The 18,750-nt window shown below is 39.9% G+C and overlaps 1 protein-coding gene across 2 annotated transcripts in view; it reads left to right on the top strand.

Moving 5' to 3' along the window:
- The window catches only part of LOC122799823 (dihydropyrimidinase-related protein 3), a 1,038,656-nt gene that overhangs the window by 353,897 nt on the left and 666,009 nt on the right, over window positions 1-18,750 (top strand). Inside the window, exon 1 of one of the 2 annotated variants that reach the window (XM_044069140.1) lies at window positions 5,210-5,424. The exons of the other annotated variant lie outside the window; for it this stretch is intronic. Coding sequence (XP_043925075.1) covers window positions 5,386-5,424 — 39 coding nt within the window. The 5' untranslated portion in view covers window positions 5,210-5,385. Of the gene's footprint in view, window positions 1-5,209; window positions 5,425-18,750 lie in introns of those variants that run through there. 2 annotated transcript variants of the gene reach the window in all.

An 18,750-nucleotide genomic window follows, 5' to 3' on the forward strand; every position in this document is an offset into this window, starting at 1 on the left:
TTTCTGATTAGTCTATAAAGGGGGGGGTTGGAAGTTTGGCATTTATGTTTAATGATATAAGTAATTAGGTGATCACTGAGGTCACTGGGAAGGGTACCAGTGGTGTAGTTATTTGGGTCCCTATTAGTAAGGATCCAGTCAATGATGCTTTCTTTTTGAAGAGAGTTTCCTAATCTAGTTGGGGATAGGATGGTTTGGGAAAAACCATGTAGATTGATAGGTTTTGGGGTTAAGTGGGTGGAACAGAGAGACCAGTCTATGTTGACGTCTCCAAGAACCATGGTTTCTTGTGGGTAGCTGGTGGATAGCCAGTTCAGGGTTTGTTCCAGGTTTTCTGTGTTGTTCCCTGGGGGGATATAAGTTACAACAAGGTTGATGCATTTTTTAGAGTTTAGGCAGATCTGAAGGGCTATAATTTCTAGGTTAGAGATTGTAGGAGGTTGAATTGGGTTCTTAAGGATATTCAGGGTGTTTTTATACATAACAGCTATACCTCCTCCTTTTTTTTTTGTACGATCGGCCCTAAAAATATTATACCCGGGTGGGAGGATCTCTTCATTCTTAGTAGAGGGCTTTAGCCATGTTTCGGTTAGACACATAATTTCAGGGGAATGAGTAGCCATAATAGCGTGTAGGTTATGAACTTTGTTATTAATGCTTCTTAGGTTCAGATGTAATATTAGTAGAGAGTCAGTAGAATTACGTGTAAATTTCTTAGGGTGAGAGTCTGGGGTGGTGGTGGGACCAGGGTTAGGGTGAATATCGCCGCCGATGTTCATACGATTTTTTAGGTAGACTAGTAATCTATGTAGTTTAAATAGGATTTTGAGGTTAGCTTTGTTATGTGGAGATTTGGGGTAATGGAGTGTAGTGTTGGCTAATTTGGGAGATAGAAATTTTTCCTGGTATAGTGAAGGTAGAATAGAGATGGCTTGGTCATTACATTGGGAGTTGGTGTGACGCTTAGGGAAGGGGATGCCTAAGAGAGTTTGGTTTTCAAATGCTGTTAGGAAATAAGTAGTGGTGAGAAGTAAGGTTAATAGGGGGGTTATGTTGAGAGCGTATTTGGCCATGTTGGAGATAAAGAAAGGGTAATGGGAGAGGGATAGGACTTAGAGTAGATTTTATTACTGGGTGTGGGCGTAGAGGTGGGAGGAGTCGTCAGGTGTGACAGGGGAGCTTTGTATTTGCTAAGAGGGAGAGTGGGAGGGACTTTACGTACCTATAAGAGTAGGAGTACTGGGGGCGGGTGGGATAAGGGGGCAGGGAGGGGAGCGGAGCGGAGCCCAAGCGGAGCGAGGGCGAAGCGGAGCGGGGCATACACCGCCAGGAGACTCACAGGGTCATAGAGGGAACAGTAAATACTGAATGAAACTCCGTACAGAGGAGTTCAAATACTGCTCTTTTTGCTAAGGTAAGGATCCACAATAGTAGGCACTTTGCGACTAGTACGCTTGATATTTAGGCACTTTGCGACTAGTACACTTGGCGTTTTTAAAGTTGAAAAGGAAGCAATAATTTTGCATTTACCCTGTTGCTTTTAATGTGGTAGAGTTAGCATTCTTTTAATATTAGGAGACTCACAGGGTCATAGAGGGAACAGTAAATACTGAATGAAACTCCGTACAGAGGAGTTCAAATACTGCTCTTTTTGCTAAGGTAAGGATCCACAATAGTAGGCACTTTGCGACTAGTACGCTTGATATTTAGGCACTTTGCGACTAGTACACTTGGCGTTTTTAAAGTTGAAAAGGAAGCAATAATTTTGCATTTACCCTGTTGCTTTTAATGTGGTAGAGTTAGCGTTCTTTTAATATTAGGTTCTGCTTGAGGTATACACTGAAGTTTTTTGGTGCCGTTGAGCGGGTTTATGGGTCTTACGGGAGGGGGGTTACCTGAAACACAAGGGAGAGAGACAGGAATATTAGACCAACTTTGTACTAAATTCAAATACACAAGTTATCCAATATGTACAATAGATCCATACTACTGTAAGCAACTGTGCAATTCTTGTAGCAATAAATCAACAAAAACAAAACAAACAAAAACAGAGTAAATCACAATAATGCAAGACAGTATGGTTTCTGTGAGAAGGACGCCAGATACGCGTCAGAACAAGCCACATGCAGGCTTCTCTATAGTATAATACACAGCAACAAATGCAAAGTAAACCATTAAAATGCAAGACAGAATGTTTTCTGTTGAAAAGGACGCCAGTTACGCGTCAATAACACGTGCAGTCTTCACTACAGTATGATACACAGTTTTCTGGGGCATACACCGCCAGGAGACTCACAGGGTCATAGAGGGAACAGTAAATACTGAATGAAACTCCGTACAGAGGAGTTCAAATACTGCTCTTTTTGCTAAGGTAAGGATCCACAATAGTAGGCACTTTGCGACTAGTACGCTTGATATTTAGGCACTTTGCGACTAGTACACTTGGCGTTTTTAAAGTTGAAAAGGAAGCAATAATTTTGCATTTACCCTGTTGCTTTTAATGTGGTAGAGTTAGCGTTCTTTTAATATTAGGTTCTGCTTGAGGTATACACTGAAGTTTTTTGGTGCCGTTGAGCGGGTTTATGGGTCTTACGGGAGGGGGGTTACCCTGTTGCTTTTAATGTGGTAGAGTTAGCATTCTTTTAATATTAGGTTCTGCTTGAGGTATACACTGAAGCTTTTTGGTGCCGTTGAGCGGGTTTATGGGTCTTACGGGAGGGGGGTTACCCTGTTGCTTTTAATGTGGTAGAGTTAGCGTTCTTTTAATATTAGGTTCTGCTTGAGGTATACACTGAAGTTTTTTGGTGCCGTTGAGCGGGTTTATGGGTCTTACGGGAGCGGGGTTACCCTGTTGCTTTTAATGTGGTAGAGTTAGCGTTCTTTTAATATTAGGTTCTGCTTGAGGTATACACTGAAGTTTTTTGGTGCCGTTGAGCGGGTTTATGGGTCTTACGGGAGGGGGGTTACCCTGTTGCTTTTAATGTGGTAGAGTTAGCGTTCTTTTAATATTAGGTTCTGCTTGAGGTATACACTGAAGTTTTTTGGTGCCGTTGAGCGGGTTTATGGGTCTTACGGGAGGGGGGTTACCCTGTTGCTTTTAATGTGGTAGAGTTAGCGTTCTTTTAATATTAGGTTCTGCTTGAGGTATACACTGAAGTTTTTTGGTGCCGTTGAGCGGGTTTATGGGTCTTACGGGAGGGGCTTTACCAGAGTCTAAAAACCTTCCTCTGTATGCCTTTCTCTCTCTTGCTGAATAGGTAATAGATACGTCTGACCCCAATGTGATGTCAGCAAGGAAGCAGAACTTTTTGAAGAGAACAGGCACAGTAGGAAAAAATTTCTTCTTCTGTAGGAAAAATCTTCTTCTTCATCTCCTTCTCCTCCTCACCAGAACATCTAGCTACAGTTCTCTTGTCCAACCTTCCCTTATGACTTGAGTTCCACAACTAAAAGTACATAAACACACTGCTGCATTATGGTAAGTACATAACTTATTTCCAATAAAGGTTGCATGCTAATGCATTGTGGGATAGTGAAAGGAAAAGTGCATACCTTCTTTGTCATCCCCCACTTTAGATGACCATTCAGCTAATATAGCAATAACAAAATAGGTAACTGTAGCAGAGCCTGTGGTGAAGAGTGAACATTCTTTGGAATGGCTTAGCAACTGAACTTTATTTATCCATTTTTTTCTGTGTAACTAGGCAAGATGTACTGTTTATTTTCAGGTGTGATCTCTGACTCGGGTTGAATCTGTTGTGTCAGAATGATTCTGATAAAATCCTGTTTGTATGAGATCGAAAGTGCTAAATAAATGTCCTTTTTTATACCTTATATCTTGTTTGGGAGGTTCCCTGGACTCTGGCTCTATTTTATTTGAAGGTACAATTTATAATGCCCCAAAACTGCTTAATAAACAACTACTGCTGCCCACTGAGACAGTTTTCTTTTTTTGTAATTTTGTGTGTGTGTGTGTGTGTGTGTGTGTGTGTGTGTGTGTGTGTGTGTGTGTGTGTGTGTGTGTTGATGTACATACATATTTATGTTGATAGACACACACACACACACACACACACACACGTGTGTGTGTGTGTGTATTTCGCTATGGTGGCCCAGGTTTCACATTAGAAGATATTGACAGATGACACGTGGGCTATCAGGGATGCCTGTAGGTTGCATTTGGCCATGTAAGCACTAACTAATATCGCATTCAAGTTTGTGTTTTGACTTCACAACTGACACATAGTTGTGAGCACTAACTCACACCTGTGTGCACATGCATGCACACAGACTGACGCACAGATACAGACACCACACATGCTCATAATTTGCAGACTTTATCTTCCAGACTGTTTGTACTTTAATTTGATCATGCACCATCCATTCATAGAAGAAATTTAAGCTTTGTCTTAGGCCTTGCTTTGCAAAGAGAAACTTACCTGAGCCATCAAGGTCTGCATTGATTGATTGATATCAGTGCACTGTTCGCTTGTCATATTGAAACAAAAAATAGAAGATGAGCACTGCAGGACCTCTCACATCCAGTTGTATGTGGTGTATTGTTGCTGAAGTCTAACCCATTCCATTAACTTGGTGTGCGCTGTATGCAAAGAGTTAATGTGCTGTTAACATGACCTCTGATGTGCCTGTAAAGGGTTAATTTTGGACCAGTTCACCTGCTAATCTCCTATTTCACCCAGTCTGTTAATGAATGAAAATCTCCTCTAGAAAGGACTGTCAGCAGAAAAAAAGATGGATTTACATGTTCTGATAAATATTATAAACTATTATTAGCAGGCTTTTCTTACATTTATACAATAATGCAGCAGTGTGTTTAAGATTAATTATTCTATGCTGCTCTGAGCCAACAATTTAATGGTCTGCTCACTGTGAACATTGGCCAGTCATGTTTGTACTGCTAGCTTCCTTAGGGCCTCTGCCCGGTTTCTGCTGTGCAGTCTGTGATGTGCATTATGCAGTATTTTGCCACACCTTAGTTTGCAGTACTTCAGTCACTCCTTAGCTTGCCGAGTTACGGTCAGTGGTCTGCTCTGGGAGGGGCACGAAGCTGTAAGTGCACAGCTGTTGCTCCATCTTGTGGAGAAAAACGTGCTTTGCAGTCTTACAGCATTAGGACAGAAGCAGATGAATAATAACAGAGACAGAAATCATTATGAGATGTGGGAGGGAGGGTGCGAGAGAAAGGGAGGAGACCTCAAAGCAACCATTCTGTCTTTGAATCCCAGCTGGTATAGTGAAAGGGGTAGCTTGTTCCAAAGACAGGAGTGAAACAGTGTTCCTTGCATCAACTCTCATTGAGGCACCAGGAAGAACAAAACCCAAAGAACAAGCTGCTTGCTATCTCGGATATCTGACCATCAAGCTATGTCATACCAAGGCAAGAAGAATATTCCTAGGATTACAGTAAGTACCTTTTCATTCATTTCATCTCTCTCTCTCTTTAGTCCCTTCCTTCCCTCATTAATTTCTGTTGCATCTTTGTTCCTTTGTTTGCTGAAAAACATAAGCAACCTGAAATGGAATGTCAGTGCATATTTATGTATTGTAGTAAATAATGCTTTTGCTCGTACTACATAATTTCAGTAATTTGAAAGTTGATGACTTAAAACCAGTTTCATTTTCCTTTGCATTTAGTTTTGGTTTATTTTCCAGAAATGATTCTTGCAGTACAGTGTAGAAATACAGTGGTAGTATCGTTTTTTAGAATAATTATTAAGATAATGCATTGTAGTTTGCGTCTTTAATGTAAGTAAATGTGATATTAAATAGGCAGCATTTTATTACTGTAATATAAATTGTGTAGGGCATCAGTGGGAGGATAAAAGTCTGTGTCTGCTTGCACATATATTTATGAATGCATCTTATACCTACTAGAACCTAATTTATCTTGTCAGTTGTAGGAAAAAAATGACAGTATTGCCTATAAAGATAAAATATCAATATTATGTTTGTGTGGATATATAATGCACTTATGTGTAGTACGTGCATGCAATTATGTACACATACAGATATATATGTAGACACAGTACTGGAGCAGTATGTTAAATACTGATTATTCTGTGCAGCTCTGGTCATAGCTATATATTATTTTCTTAGAACAGAAATTCTGTAATGGGATTTAAGAAGAAGATCATGCTATAATTAATTCTCCTTTTTGTTTGCTTTGCATTGTCTGTCTTTGCTTTGCTGCAATTTTCATATGAAACACCTGAATACATCTTGTTGCTGTTGAGTCTACTTTTGTTTGCATCAGTTGTCCTGCAGACTCTGCATTAGTGTACTCTTATTTTGAATTTAGACCTGCTTTTAAGTTTATAACACCTGAAATGACTTCTAGAAGAACAGTAAGTGCTGTACAGACATTGTTAAGAATGAATCAAAGGCACATTTTCACTTTATTTAAAAAGAAAGCATATTGAATGAACATGAATGAAATAGGATCTGTAGTGCACTTGAAATTCATTTTACTGACTGTATATCATTGACTTGTCACTGATTTAAACTGTTTTGTAGACATGTTTAATCACAATCCCAGACTTTGAACATTTGTGATTGTAGATTGAAAAAGAACAGGGAAACGCCCCAATCAGTTCCTGAATTTACTGTGATTTATTTGTAAAACGGCTACCTTTTTACTTGCACAGCTTCAGACTGAGGGCATCTCTCTTTATTTTTCATTTGTCTTCCATTATAGTCTGTCATGCTGTTCCTGAACAATTTCAGAATAGTAATGTACCCTACACCGCATCTTGCTGTGTCTCTCTCTTTCTATGTCCCTAAGGCCTCTCTATTATGCGTCTGCTTTATCCACACACACAGATGCATGCAAGCACATGCCTGCTGTCTCACACACACACACACACACACACACACACACACACACACACACACACACACACACACACACACACACAAAGCTCCTGTATTATTGATTTTTTTTTTTTTGGGGGGGGGGTGTTGGAGGTGTACTACTTGATAATTATCTTACTGTCTTGTTTTTGGAAATACTGTAGATTTGCATTTGACTGTTGCACCTGATTCCAGTTGTACTCCATATATTTATATGTCTGCATAAATGTGTATGCAGAGATATAGGGGTAAAAAATCAATTTAACCTTTTAACAGATAAAAGCAGGAAAACATCCACCCAATCCGTATGTTGGTGACGTTAACATAACTGTGAAAAACAACATTATTTAATGCATATGGTATATTATTATCGCTGTGGATGATCGTCTGTTCATCTGATTCTTTTTTTCGGTTGCCTAAGGTGTGTGTTGGGGGAGGGCCTTGGTGTTGGCAGATTGCAATGTCTTATTGAATGTCATGCTGCAGCCCTGTCAGTCCTAAGCTTATTGTTTCTGGATTTGCTTGAAAGAGGTGCTGTGCAGCTGCTCTTTGTCTCCAGTGAATTTAATTAGGTCGATCTCAGTGTTTGTGTTTTTCTGTTCTTAGACTGAGATGTTTGCTGTTTCATCTTTGTAATTCCGTCAGTATAGATATTAAAAATCCAGGCCTATAAAAAGGACAAAGTAGTATTCACTACAAGATTCATGAGAGAAGCAGAGTCAAGAGACATGGGTAGTAAAATATAAGGCTGGTTATGTTTCCTGTTCATTTATTTATTTATGTTTGCTGGTTGGGGTAGTGGACTAATCCAAGCTAGACCCGTTTCAGGCAAACCCAGGGAGTTACAGTGCTCATGAGAAAGGTAGTTCAGCAGTTATAGAAAATAGTATGAAATACAATGGTTGACTATCGAGATTACATTTGGGTGCAGCTAGTATAGAAACTGAGTTTTCGAACTATACAGAGTTGTATAACATAGACAGCTGTAAACTAAGCATATATATATATATATATATATATATATATATATATATATATATATATATATTTGTACAAAGTTTCAGTGGGAGCTTGAGTAGACAGCTTACATGCCTACATGAGCAGACATAATAGAGTGCAACTAATTCTTAAAATAAATAAGCATACACAGTTAGATGAATGAGTGTATATTTACAGCTCTGATTTCAACACACTGGCACCAGGAACCACAGTTATGTGCAACTCCATAGTTATTGCATTTAAGCAGTTAGTGTTAGCCCTTGGCTTTATTTATCATTAATTTTCCCAGTCACTCTTTAGCAAAGCTTTTGAAATAGCTTTAACACCACAGGTTTCCCCAAGGCCTGAACTGAATGGAACTAACTCAGTACCACCCTCTTACAGAGCCACACCCCTATCCTGCTTATTCAGATTCCAGTAAAAAAGGAGCATTTTTTGCCTTTATTGCTACATGGTATGTAAGGTACTCTCCAACTTAACTCATAAACTGCAAAACAGTTGCTGGATAGCTTTATAATTATGCTCCAGGGCTGATTTTTTTATGCAAATGTGGGATGAAACTTTTTCATACTAGTTCACTTGAAAGAACATACAATACAGAACTGATTTGGCAAATTCATCTTGTGTGTGTGTGTGTGTGTGTGTGTGTGTGTGTGTGTGTGTGTGTGTGTCTGTGTGTGTGTGTGTGTGTGTGTGTGTGTGTGTGTGTGTGTGTGTGTGTGAGATAGGTCTGTACCCCTTAACACACTTTAATATTTCCACTTAAAAGTTTGCGGTTTCTCATCTGCATTACATTCATTCAGCCTTATGGGTTTTCTTCTGATGCTGGTATTTGGTATATGTGTGTATTTTGCCACTGAATGAAAGAAAATACCTTGATTTACATGATCTTAAATGTGTTCTCTGCCATTAGATTTTTTTAAATATAAGCAGAAAGCACAAAGCTACCTATTCTGAGGCTTCTGATAGTACTCTATTTTTTTCGGTGGGTGTGCAAAACTGCTTATAAAATTAGTTTCTAAGACTGTTCTGCAACACCAAGGTGACTTCCAGGCATGGTCTGTATTCAGGGCAGCATGCATTCATCACGAGTAAGTAATTCTGTAAACTGAATTATGAAATTTAGTTGACAAAATGATTTTTCTGCCTTGAGCCTGCTTTGCCATTGCAGTGCATTGTGAGTTGCATCAAGTGATAGTCAGTGGACATTTATAGTAAGGTTTGATTGTTGAGCAGTTTTTGGGAGGCCTGGGGCAGGAAAGGTTTCAGGTGTTTTTTTTTTTTTTTTCAAATTATATTAAAAATGGGATGGCATATTACTCCTTCATGACAAAGATAGTTACCCAAATCAAGGACTGGCTAAATTACAAGTGCATCTCCATATAAATGTATTTGGTAGTTTATTTAGGTAGACAGGTTTGTTAGGAAATAAAAAATTAAAGGCCAGCCACATGTCCGCAAGTGTGTGTCAGTCTTAATGTCAGAGATATATAAAGATAAGGACAGCACAAATAAAAAAGAGATATAGAGAGAGAGAGATCGGGACAGCAGCTCTGACAGAAATCAGGGTAGAGAGCAGCAGAAAAGGAAAAGATACAGAGAATGTCCATCTTTATCAGCTCTGGCTCCTAAAGTAGCCAGGTTTCCTACAACTCCTTTTATGGGCTCCAAGCAACTTTGATCTGTGTAGGCCCCATGCTTAGATTCCTTCATCTAGCATCTCTGAGACTGTCATTATCTCAGATCGCTCTCTAAAAAGACTTTCGCCTCTGGACTTGAGATCCATGATAAGGGAACTTTAGAAGTTCATGAGCTCAAGATCTCTTTCTTTGCATCCTTTAGGTTCATCAGATCCTCTAAGAGCCTGACTGACATTGACTAGAATACGACGATGATCATCTTTGTGAAAGCTCCATCTCTGCCCTCTTGTGCCTGCCTCAGTCCTCAGTGCCTCAGCACTGGTCTCTGCCTTGGATTTGGTGGGGTCATTAGCACCGAATGTATGCTCTTTAGACCTTTTGGTACTGGACTTGGCTTCAGTCCGGAAGCCATCTTTCTTTGTTGACTTTCGAGGCATTTGAGAAGTTACTGTCCAATCACTATTTATGGAATAGTGACGTCACTGAGAGCTTGGTTTCTCCCAGACTCCTTGATCTTCCTGCGACCATTCTTTCTCAACATCCTGTCCAGCGACACCTCATCTGTGATAGTCTTGATCCTTCTCTTCCTTAAAGGTCTAGGGAAATTTTTGAATACTCTGCCCCTTCCCCATCTAGGGAGCACAGAAAGTTTAAGTGTGAAAGGAAACACTTGGTCTGTCCCCCAAATGTTTTTTCATATTGATGACAGATGCAGTAGCCTTGACTATATGGGTTATATCCTACAAAGGTATGGGTTATATTCTGTCAAGGATATAACAGCCAGGCAGCTTCCAAAATTTCTGGGCACCTCCTGTACACCCAAACTGTCGAGCAGCTCAAGCTAAGACAGCTAATAGACAAGTTTATGAGCAAAGGCTTACAGAGCTTTACTGCTACAGAAGGAGTACACTCCTCTGAGGCATCTGAGTATTGATGGTAGGCTTCTGTTTTCCTTTTTCTGGGCAGATAAGTTCCCTTTGGGGGAAAAAACGTATTTCTTAAATTTATTGTAGTTCTTTTACTTTCCTCAACTAGGTGTGCTGTGTTTTAATAGACTATTGTAACTGTAACTTTCTTTTAAACAGAGCACTCATTTTTTTCCATCTGTTTAAAGGCACCTCCGTGTAAATTACTGGAAAGGCTTAAGTCCCAGCAACTAAAAAGCAAGCAAATCAAATATTCTATTTTAATTAATCAGTAAACTCAGTCAGTGGAAATCAGGCAATTTTCTTTAAGAAATTCAGTAAAATAGATCAATCCAAATGACTTTGAAGAGGAAGAGAACTTCAGTAAAAATGGCAGTCTTCTTTTCCTTTATTATCTTTATTTTGATTCCAGGTAGATTTAGAGGCAAGTGAGTGCTTTGTCTGATAACATATAACTGAGAAAGTAGTGGTTATGTAGCACAGGGCACCATTCATATTAAAATTACAGTTAAAATTACATAGATCTCATTGGATGATGTACATTGTGATGTCACCTAATGGGGAGGTATGTTTCAAGTGTCAATCATTCAAAATATTGCAGAGTCATTGTGATGTCAGATTTGGGGAGAGATCTCACAAGCTGGGCTTCCAAGAAAACATTCAAAAGTCTTTTTTTTTTTTTTTAAATAAAATAAAAAAATTAAAGAAGAGAAAAAAAATATTTTTTAACTCCTTCACAATTTGTGTTCCCGGAATGTCAGCTAGACACCTCAGTTCAAAGTTGTTTTCTACCACAGGAAAAATAAATATATAGATATATACCAGAGGTTTTCCACTCATATTTCTGCCACTGTGAGGGAATATATCAGACTTTTAGGTCTCATGGTTTCTATAATTCTCATGATACCCCTGACAAGACTCCACGCGAGAAAGATGCAGTAGTATCTGAAATGTCTTTGGTCCCACCACTAACACTGTCTATCCTTTCAAATCCCAGTGCTGGCGTTTTGTCAGGGAAATCCTTTGGTGGAGACAGTAAATGTCCTTAAATTCTAGTCTCCCCTTCTCCCTCTCTGCTGCAAAGCAGTCATTCATCACAGACGTCTCTGACTTTGGGGAGCAGTTTTAGGAGGGATAAAAGTCCAGGGTGTGTGGGGCACCAAGGACAGATGGAAGCACATAAATATCAAAGAGATACTTGCCCTGATCAAGCTCTCCGCTCTCTGAATCATCTGTGTTCCCCATGAACTCTTCAAGTTGTTACAGACAGTATCACAGTCATGTAGTACATCAACAAGCAAGGGGGGACTAGGTCATACCCCCTTTGCAGACTAACCACATTAGCTAGGAATACAACAGCACAATCTCATCTCTACAGATATCCTACTTTCTGTCAGAGCAAAATTGTGTGGCATACAAGCTGAACAGGACAAGGGCAGACCCTCACAAATGGAAACTACATTCAGGGGGTCTCTTTTCTAGATTTGATTCATCTGAGGGGAATTCATCAAGTAGACCTATTTACCTATTCTCTGAACAATCAGCTGGCAAGATTTGTTCCAAGACTGCATGTAAGAAGGCCTGGAAGGCAGGTGCTTTTTCTTCTCCTTGGACAAGAGTGTTCCTGTATGCTTTTTCACATTTTCCACTGATATCCAGTGGACATCTGAAGATTAAGAAGGTAGGGTTGGCCTACCATAGGAGCTTGCAACTCAGATACCCTTCTTGTAGAAGTCAAAGCAGTATGTAAAACTGTTTTCCATGTTAAGAACCTCAAGTCAGCCAGATGAGCTGGTTCAAATGGAGCTGCCGGCCAGCTTCTCTAACTCAAAGCTAAGATCCCAAGGAGGAGCAACTGGTTTTCTGGGAGGCTTTTTATATATCCCTGCTTTCAAAAACATTTTCACATGAGACCACATTGAAGGGGGTCCGTGGGAAGACATGCTGAAATAGTCGATAAGTGAATCTTGACAGAGGAGTAAGACAAGCTCTAGAATAATAACTTACACGGTGGCCTAATGATTAAGGTGTTTGCCTTACAAACACAAGGTGCAGGGTTTGAGTCTCACAAGGGATAATTGGCTAGGCTTAAAATGGCTCGCAAGGGCAGTTAGCTTAGTACTAACCTATGAACCTATGAATCTACATGGATTCGTATCACTTCACTGAAAGACCATTTCACTGAAACCCATTTCACTGAGACCAAATCACCTAAAGTTCATTTCACTGAAAGTTAATTTCACCTAAAACTCATTTCACTGACAAGTAGTACTCTGAGGCAAGTCAAAGGTATATGTCTTTTCCCCACTGTAGTGTGATCCTGGTGTTAGTATATATAGTTGGGGGTGTGTGGGGGGTACAGCCCCCCCATATTGAGGGGGGTTGGCATTGACCCCCACTTAATTTGGTTTTCTGTTGTCTGGTTTTGTTTTACATTATTTGGTAAAAGCGAACTAGATGGGGGGCTATGACCCCCACACCCCCTAACTATATATACTAACACCAGGATCGCACTAGAGTAGGGAAAAGGACATTTACCTTTGACTTGCCTAAGAGTACTACTTGTCAGTGAAATGAGTTTTAGGTGAAATGAGTTTTAGGTGAAATGAAGTCTAGGCGATTTGGTCTCAGTGAAATGGGTGTCAGTGAAGCGATACAAATCCTAAGTTACACATATACTATAAAAGCAGGAAAACACCCACCCTGAATGGGTGTTGTGTGTTTTTTTGGCACAAGCTAGAAAATATCTTCCATTTGCTTGTATATGATTTTCTAGTAGCAGGCTTTCTTGCCTCCATTAATACTTGCTGCATGCCCTTAGAAAATGGGTGCCTTAAAGGTATTAAATTCCTATCATCCAGGCATCAGGCCTTCTTACACGGAGTCCTGTAACAGAATTTTGCCAACTGATTGTTTAGAGAGGAGGCAAAAAGTTCTAGCTGAGGAGCTCCCCTCAGATGGATCAAAGTCTTGAAAACCCACAATCTAGTTTCCATTCGTAAGTGTCTGCTTTGTCCTGCTCATCTTGTCTGCCACATGGTAGGAAATTGAGATGCATGAACATTGTGATTGTGCTGTAAATCTGTATCCCATAGTAATATCTAGCCTGCCGAGAGGGCAATATCTGGTTCTCTATTGCTTGTTTATGTATCACATCACTGTACTGTTGTTGGTAACTATGTAAAGATGTCCTGTGGACCACATCTGATTCAGAGAATTGAGAGTCTTTGTAAGAGCTAGCATCTCTTCTATGTTTGTGCTTTTGTGTGTGTTTCTTATCTCAAAGTTCTTGCACTTTTATTCATGTTTACACTGCTTCCCAACAAGCAAAGTCCAAGGTGTCTGTATTGACTGACTGTTTTGGAAAAGGAAGGAGAATGGGAGACTTGGGGTCAGAGAAATTTGATATCTCCACCAAGCGGTTTCCTGTTCCACAAATCCCAGAACTGGAATTTCAAAAGATGGTGGGTGTTGATGCTGAGATCAAAGAGACTCCAGGCACCATTGTGTTCTTTCTCATGTGGAGTTTTGCAAGAGGTATCACAAGAATTGTGGGTGCCATGAAGCCCAGAGTCCTGAGATATTCCCTCACCGTGACAGACTTGTGACCTCTGGGCTAGAGCTAAATAAAGAGCTATTACAGAGGTGTTTAGCATACACCCCAAAAACACAGTCCCGTGTGATGGAGTCAAAAATTACTTTTGCATATTCTGTTGGAATCACAGCCTGTGTAGTAGAAATCTTACCCAAAATGAGAGATTCCCAACACTTTGAAAAAGGTTCTGTAAAGACAAGTAAGTTGTCTAAATATGGAAAAATGTAGGTGTCCTGTAGTCTGCAATGGGTTATGGCTGGAGCTACATACCTTGTGAACATTCTTGGAGCTGCGGATAGTAATCATTTTTTAATTTTTATTTTACATTTGTTTACTTGGGTAGTCCAACTGGACGCATGTCCTTTTTCAGTGGAGGCCCAGGGAGAAAAGCTCCTGTTAGCAAACAGACATACCAAGGAAGAAAAAAAAACATAAACATAGTAATAAATGGAGTAATACAAGACATCAAAGGTCAGTTGGCAGTAGTTGCATGTAATAACTTAAATGTGATTAATACAAATCAGCAAAAGAACACATAACAGTAGTATATACAGTGTTATACAGTGTGCTATGCCAACTAGCAGTATATATTCCATTATTACATTAGAGGAATTTTATGCAGGGATGTGGAGTATAGAGAGTCAGAAGAAGAATAAGATTGTAGTGTACGTAAGATCCCATAATGTATTTCTGTTGAATTTAGTCATCAATGGAAATAATGTTGTTAGAAGGTTGGTTACATTGTGATGTTAAAAATAATTCTAGTTTCTGTGTGTTACACTAGCCAAGTGCTAGAGTGAGTTCCTGTCTGTCAGCTGGGGCTGGACCACCATGCAAAATTAAGTGAGAAAAAAGGGGTAACATATTGTTAATTGATAGCATTTTGCACTTGGACACTGTCACAAACTGATTCAGAAAAGCAAGATCCAGAATTGGTCACCAAGAATTTTTTTTTTGCTTTAAAATATTTCTTGAATGAAACCCTTTCCCCAGTTGGGAAAGAGGAACTAATTCTATTATCCTGTGAGACAGCATGTGATGTTTGATAGAATGGAAGAGAAGAGGTTGGTCTGGAGGATGAGGAGGAATCCTCTATGAAAGAGAAATTTCCTGTCACTGCCATTTGTGTCCTTGATGTGGCACATTCAGAACCCATTTGTCTGAAACAATCTATTCCCAAAGAGGGACATGGAGATGCAGACTTTCTGGAAGGAACATGGGACTACCAAAGTGGGGTTGGGGGGGGGGGGTGCAAAGTTCCTTATGTAGACATTATCCCTTGTTTGACTGTCCTTAGTTCTGAAGGGGGAAGTTCAGTTTCCATTTTAGAGCCTCCCTACCATTGCTTTTTAAATGTCTGCTTACCAGCATTCTGCTGAGATTATTTTTTTTTTTTTGCCAAAATTGGATGAGGAAACAGAAGATCCTTTCGAAAATTTAGAGAAGGAGGGTGAAAAATGGAAGAAATTCCCAGAAACGCATTGCTCATTTTGATGATCTTTGCAGCAGAGGGTCCAGAACTATGTTTGTATCCAAAGGATAATTCAGAATTTCATTCTTGAGTCTTCTGGGAGGTTCTGAGAACTCAGCCTAGTAAACCTCCTCAAAACAGTACCAGTGGCAACAGTCCTGGAAGCAGTATCACTGAGTCATAAACACAGTTCAAACAGTGATGAAGAAACAGAAGAAATTAGAGTACACAGAGCAGACTTTTCCTCACAAGAGGAAACTTTAGCTAGAACATTCCTCATACTTTCACAGTTAGTCAGTATAAACTTTAACATATGAGCCTGACAATGCAGAATTGTAAAAATCAAAGATGAAGAAGCATACACTTATCCCCCAAACCTATCAGTACCTTTGTCATTCCTTTCAGAAGGAGAAAGATTAGAATTAGCAAAATACTTGGCAGCAGCTGGATTAAGTACAACTATAGCTGCTGGTCAGCTCTGGGATTAGCGTACAAAAACTTGAAAGACTGAGGAACATTGTACATTCCATCTGCTTTCTTAAGGATATTGCAAGCTGTGACGAATGCATAATCTAATGCTGACAGAATTTATGGAGATGGGTGAAGGTCCTGGGAATTCCATTTGTAACAACTCGCAGTATTTTCTGAGGGACTGAGAAACCTCAGTGTTCTCCCATTGAAAACACTGGGCCATTCTGGAAATAGTCTCAGAAAAGGTGAATCCCCACAGGGTGATCCAAATACCATATTCTTCCTCAGTATCTGAATCAGAAACTGAAGGAAACAAATGCATCATTCTCTTCACATTCCCCAAATATTTATGATCCCTCTTACAGATTTATAATCTCCTGCCAAAACAGTATTGTTTACTCATTAGGGGTTTTTGTTGACCGGGTGGTGAGGAAATCCTTAACCCTTATTGACCATATGTTAGTAGACTCTTGGGATTTTTTGGGACAGATAAAGAAAGAACATTATAGTGAGAAGGTTAACTTTTCTACAGTTGATGCTGTGGACTTATTCACTTCTATACCCCACGAGTTAGGCTTGAAATATTTTCATGAGGTACTAGTTGAGAAAACTAATTTGGGGAACACCATGGTCAATTTTATTATGGTGCTAATGGAGATTATTTTGATGAACAATTTTCTTAGTTTTGGTGGGGAGTTTTTCCGCCAAATGGTATATCAATGGGTAATAGTTGTGCACCTTTGTTTGCAAACATAGTCATGTACCATTGGAAAAGTGAGTTCATTTTTAAAAGTCCATTTAAAGACTCTTGGGTGGTGTATTTAAGATTCTTGGATGATCTTTTCATTTTTTGGAAAGTAGGGGACCAACATACCAACTTCTTAGATTTTCTTAATAATCTTCGTGATTATTTTAAATTTACTGGTAACAGTGGTAGCTCTAGGATTGACTACCTGGATGTGTGTATTTGGAAGGACTCGACTAAGAAGTGTTTTCGGTCTAGTGTTTACCGAAAACCGACTTTCTTAAATGACTATCTTGAGTTCTGGAGTTGTCACCCCCACTTTGTGGAAAAGGAATATAGTGAAAGGTCAGATGGTGCATATAGCCAGAATGTGCTCTGACTTTGACACAGTTAAGCTGGAAATGGACAAACTGATCAAAATGTTTGTAGCCAGGAGGTACCCGTCGGATTCTGTGGTTACCATTAGCGAGCAAGTCACAAGTGAATGGGGTAATAGGTACAAACCTCAACTTGGGGTTAGCCAGAATAAGGAACTTGAAGTCACTCACCAACAAAATTATGACTTCTGAAGAAGTCTTGGATGATGAAAGCGCTTGACTGACTGTGTTACTACTGAGTCTTTCTTGTTGTGGAATTTAATATTTTTTATTTGATACTACCGAGTCTGGTTCTTGGCTACTTGGAGTGGTGATTCTGTTTTTTCTTATTAAAACAAGAAAGTATCAAAAAGGTCACCCCAAGAAGCATAGTAAAAAGCATTTTACACATTTTCCCCCAAAAGCTTAAAATAAAAGCAGTTTCTCCATGAAAAAAGTAAATGTTCATCATTTTCACTGCCTCAGTGATATTTTGGATTATCTGCCAAAGTAAGTCAGTACTGGACAGCGTTCAAAAGCTCAGACTCCCCTCCTACTCTGTTCATGTGACAGCTGGCTGACTGAAAATATCCTAAGAGGGAAGCCTTCGGCTGTCAGAGGAAGTGAGTGTTCAGTCTCTTCTCTGACATCCAAACAAGAAAGCCCTCTGACTCTTCACACAGGATCCAGTGCTGATTTTTCTGGCTTACTGCTCACAAAATTCTGATTTCATGACCCACTTCCTCTCATTTTATTAGGTTTATTATTTTCTTTCTGTTTTAATGTTTGTTTAAAATATATATTTATTTTAGTATTGTATTTCTGTCAGTGTTTACAATAATTCTTGTAGGATTTTCTGCTTTACATGTTACAGTAGCTATTCAAATTCCTCTCTGCCTCAGTGGCAGCACCCACCCACCATTCCTCAGATTGTGCATAATTGAGGTGGGTTTCAGTCTCAATGATTATGTTGTTGTTGGATTTGGTTTTTATATGGTATTGTGATTGGCTGTGAATTTACTCTTACTAAATAATTCTCACTTCTCGTATTTTCTCTCCTTCTTTATGGAAATGAAAAAGCCTGAACACTCACTTCCTGTGATAGCCACAGGCTTCCCTTTCAGGTAGAGTTGCCACCTTTTACGTGGGCCAAAGTGGGACATGGTGGTGTGGCCAATATGACACTGATCACACTGTCTACTATGACATAACCACAAAAGTGGTGAAGGAGATGCAGTTATGGGTACAACAGCTGGCAGGCTGGCTGCTGGAGTGGCTAGCTGGCTGGCTGCTGGAGTGGCTAGCTGGCTGGCAGGCTAGCTGCTGGAGAGATAAGCTGTCTGGCAGGCTGGCTGTTGGAGTGGCTAGCTGGCTGGCAGGGTGTCTGCTGGAGTGGCTAGCTGGCTGGCTGCTGGAGTGGCTGACTGGCTGCTGGTGTGGATAGCTGGATGGATGGATGGATGTCTGTTTGGCTGATATTGGTGTGGCTAGCTGGCTGGCTGGCTGCTTGGCTGCTGGAGTGGCTAGCTAGCTACCTGGAGTAGCTAGCTGGATGGATAAATGGCTGGAGTGGCTAGCTGGCTGGCTGTTGCAGTGGCTAGCTGGCTGGATGAATGGCTGGATTGATGGATGACTGGATGGATGGATGGATGGATGAATGTATAGCTGTCTAGCTTG

This window comes from Protopterus annectens, chromosome 4.part0, assembly GCF_019279795.1.
Source record: "Protopterus annectens isolate FY-2018-M chromosome 4.part0, PAN1.0, whole genome shotgun sequence".
NCBI classification, from domain to species: domain Eukaryota; kingdom Metazoa; phylum Chordata; order Ceratodontiformes; family Protopteridae; genus Protopterus; species Protopterus annectens.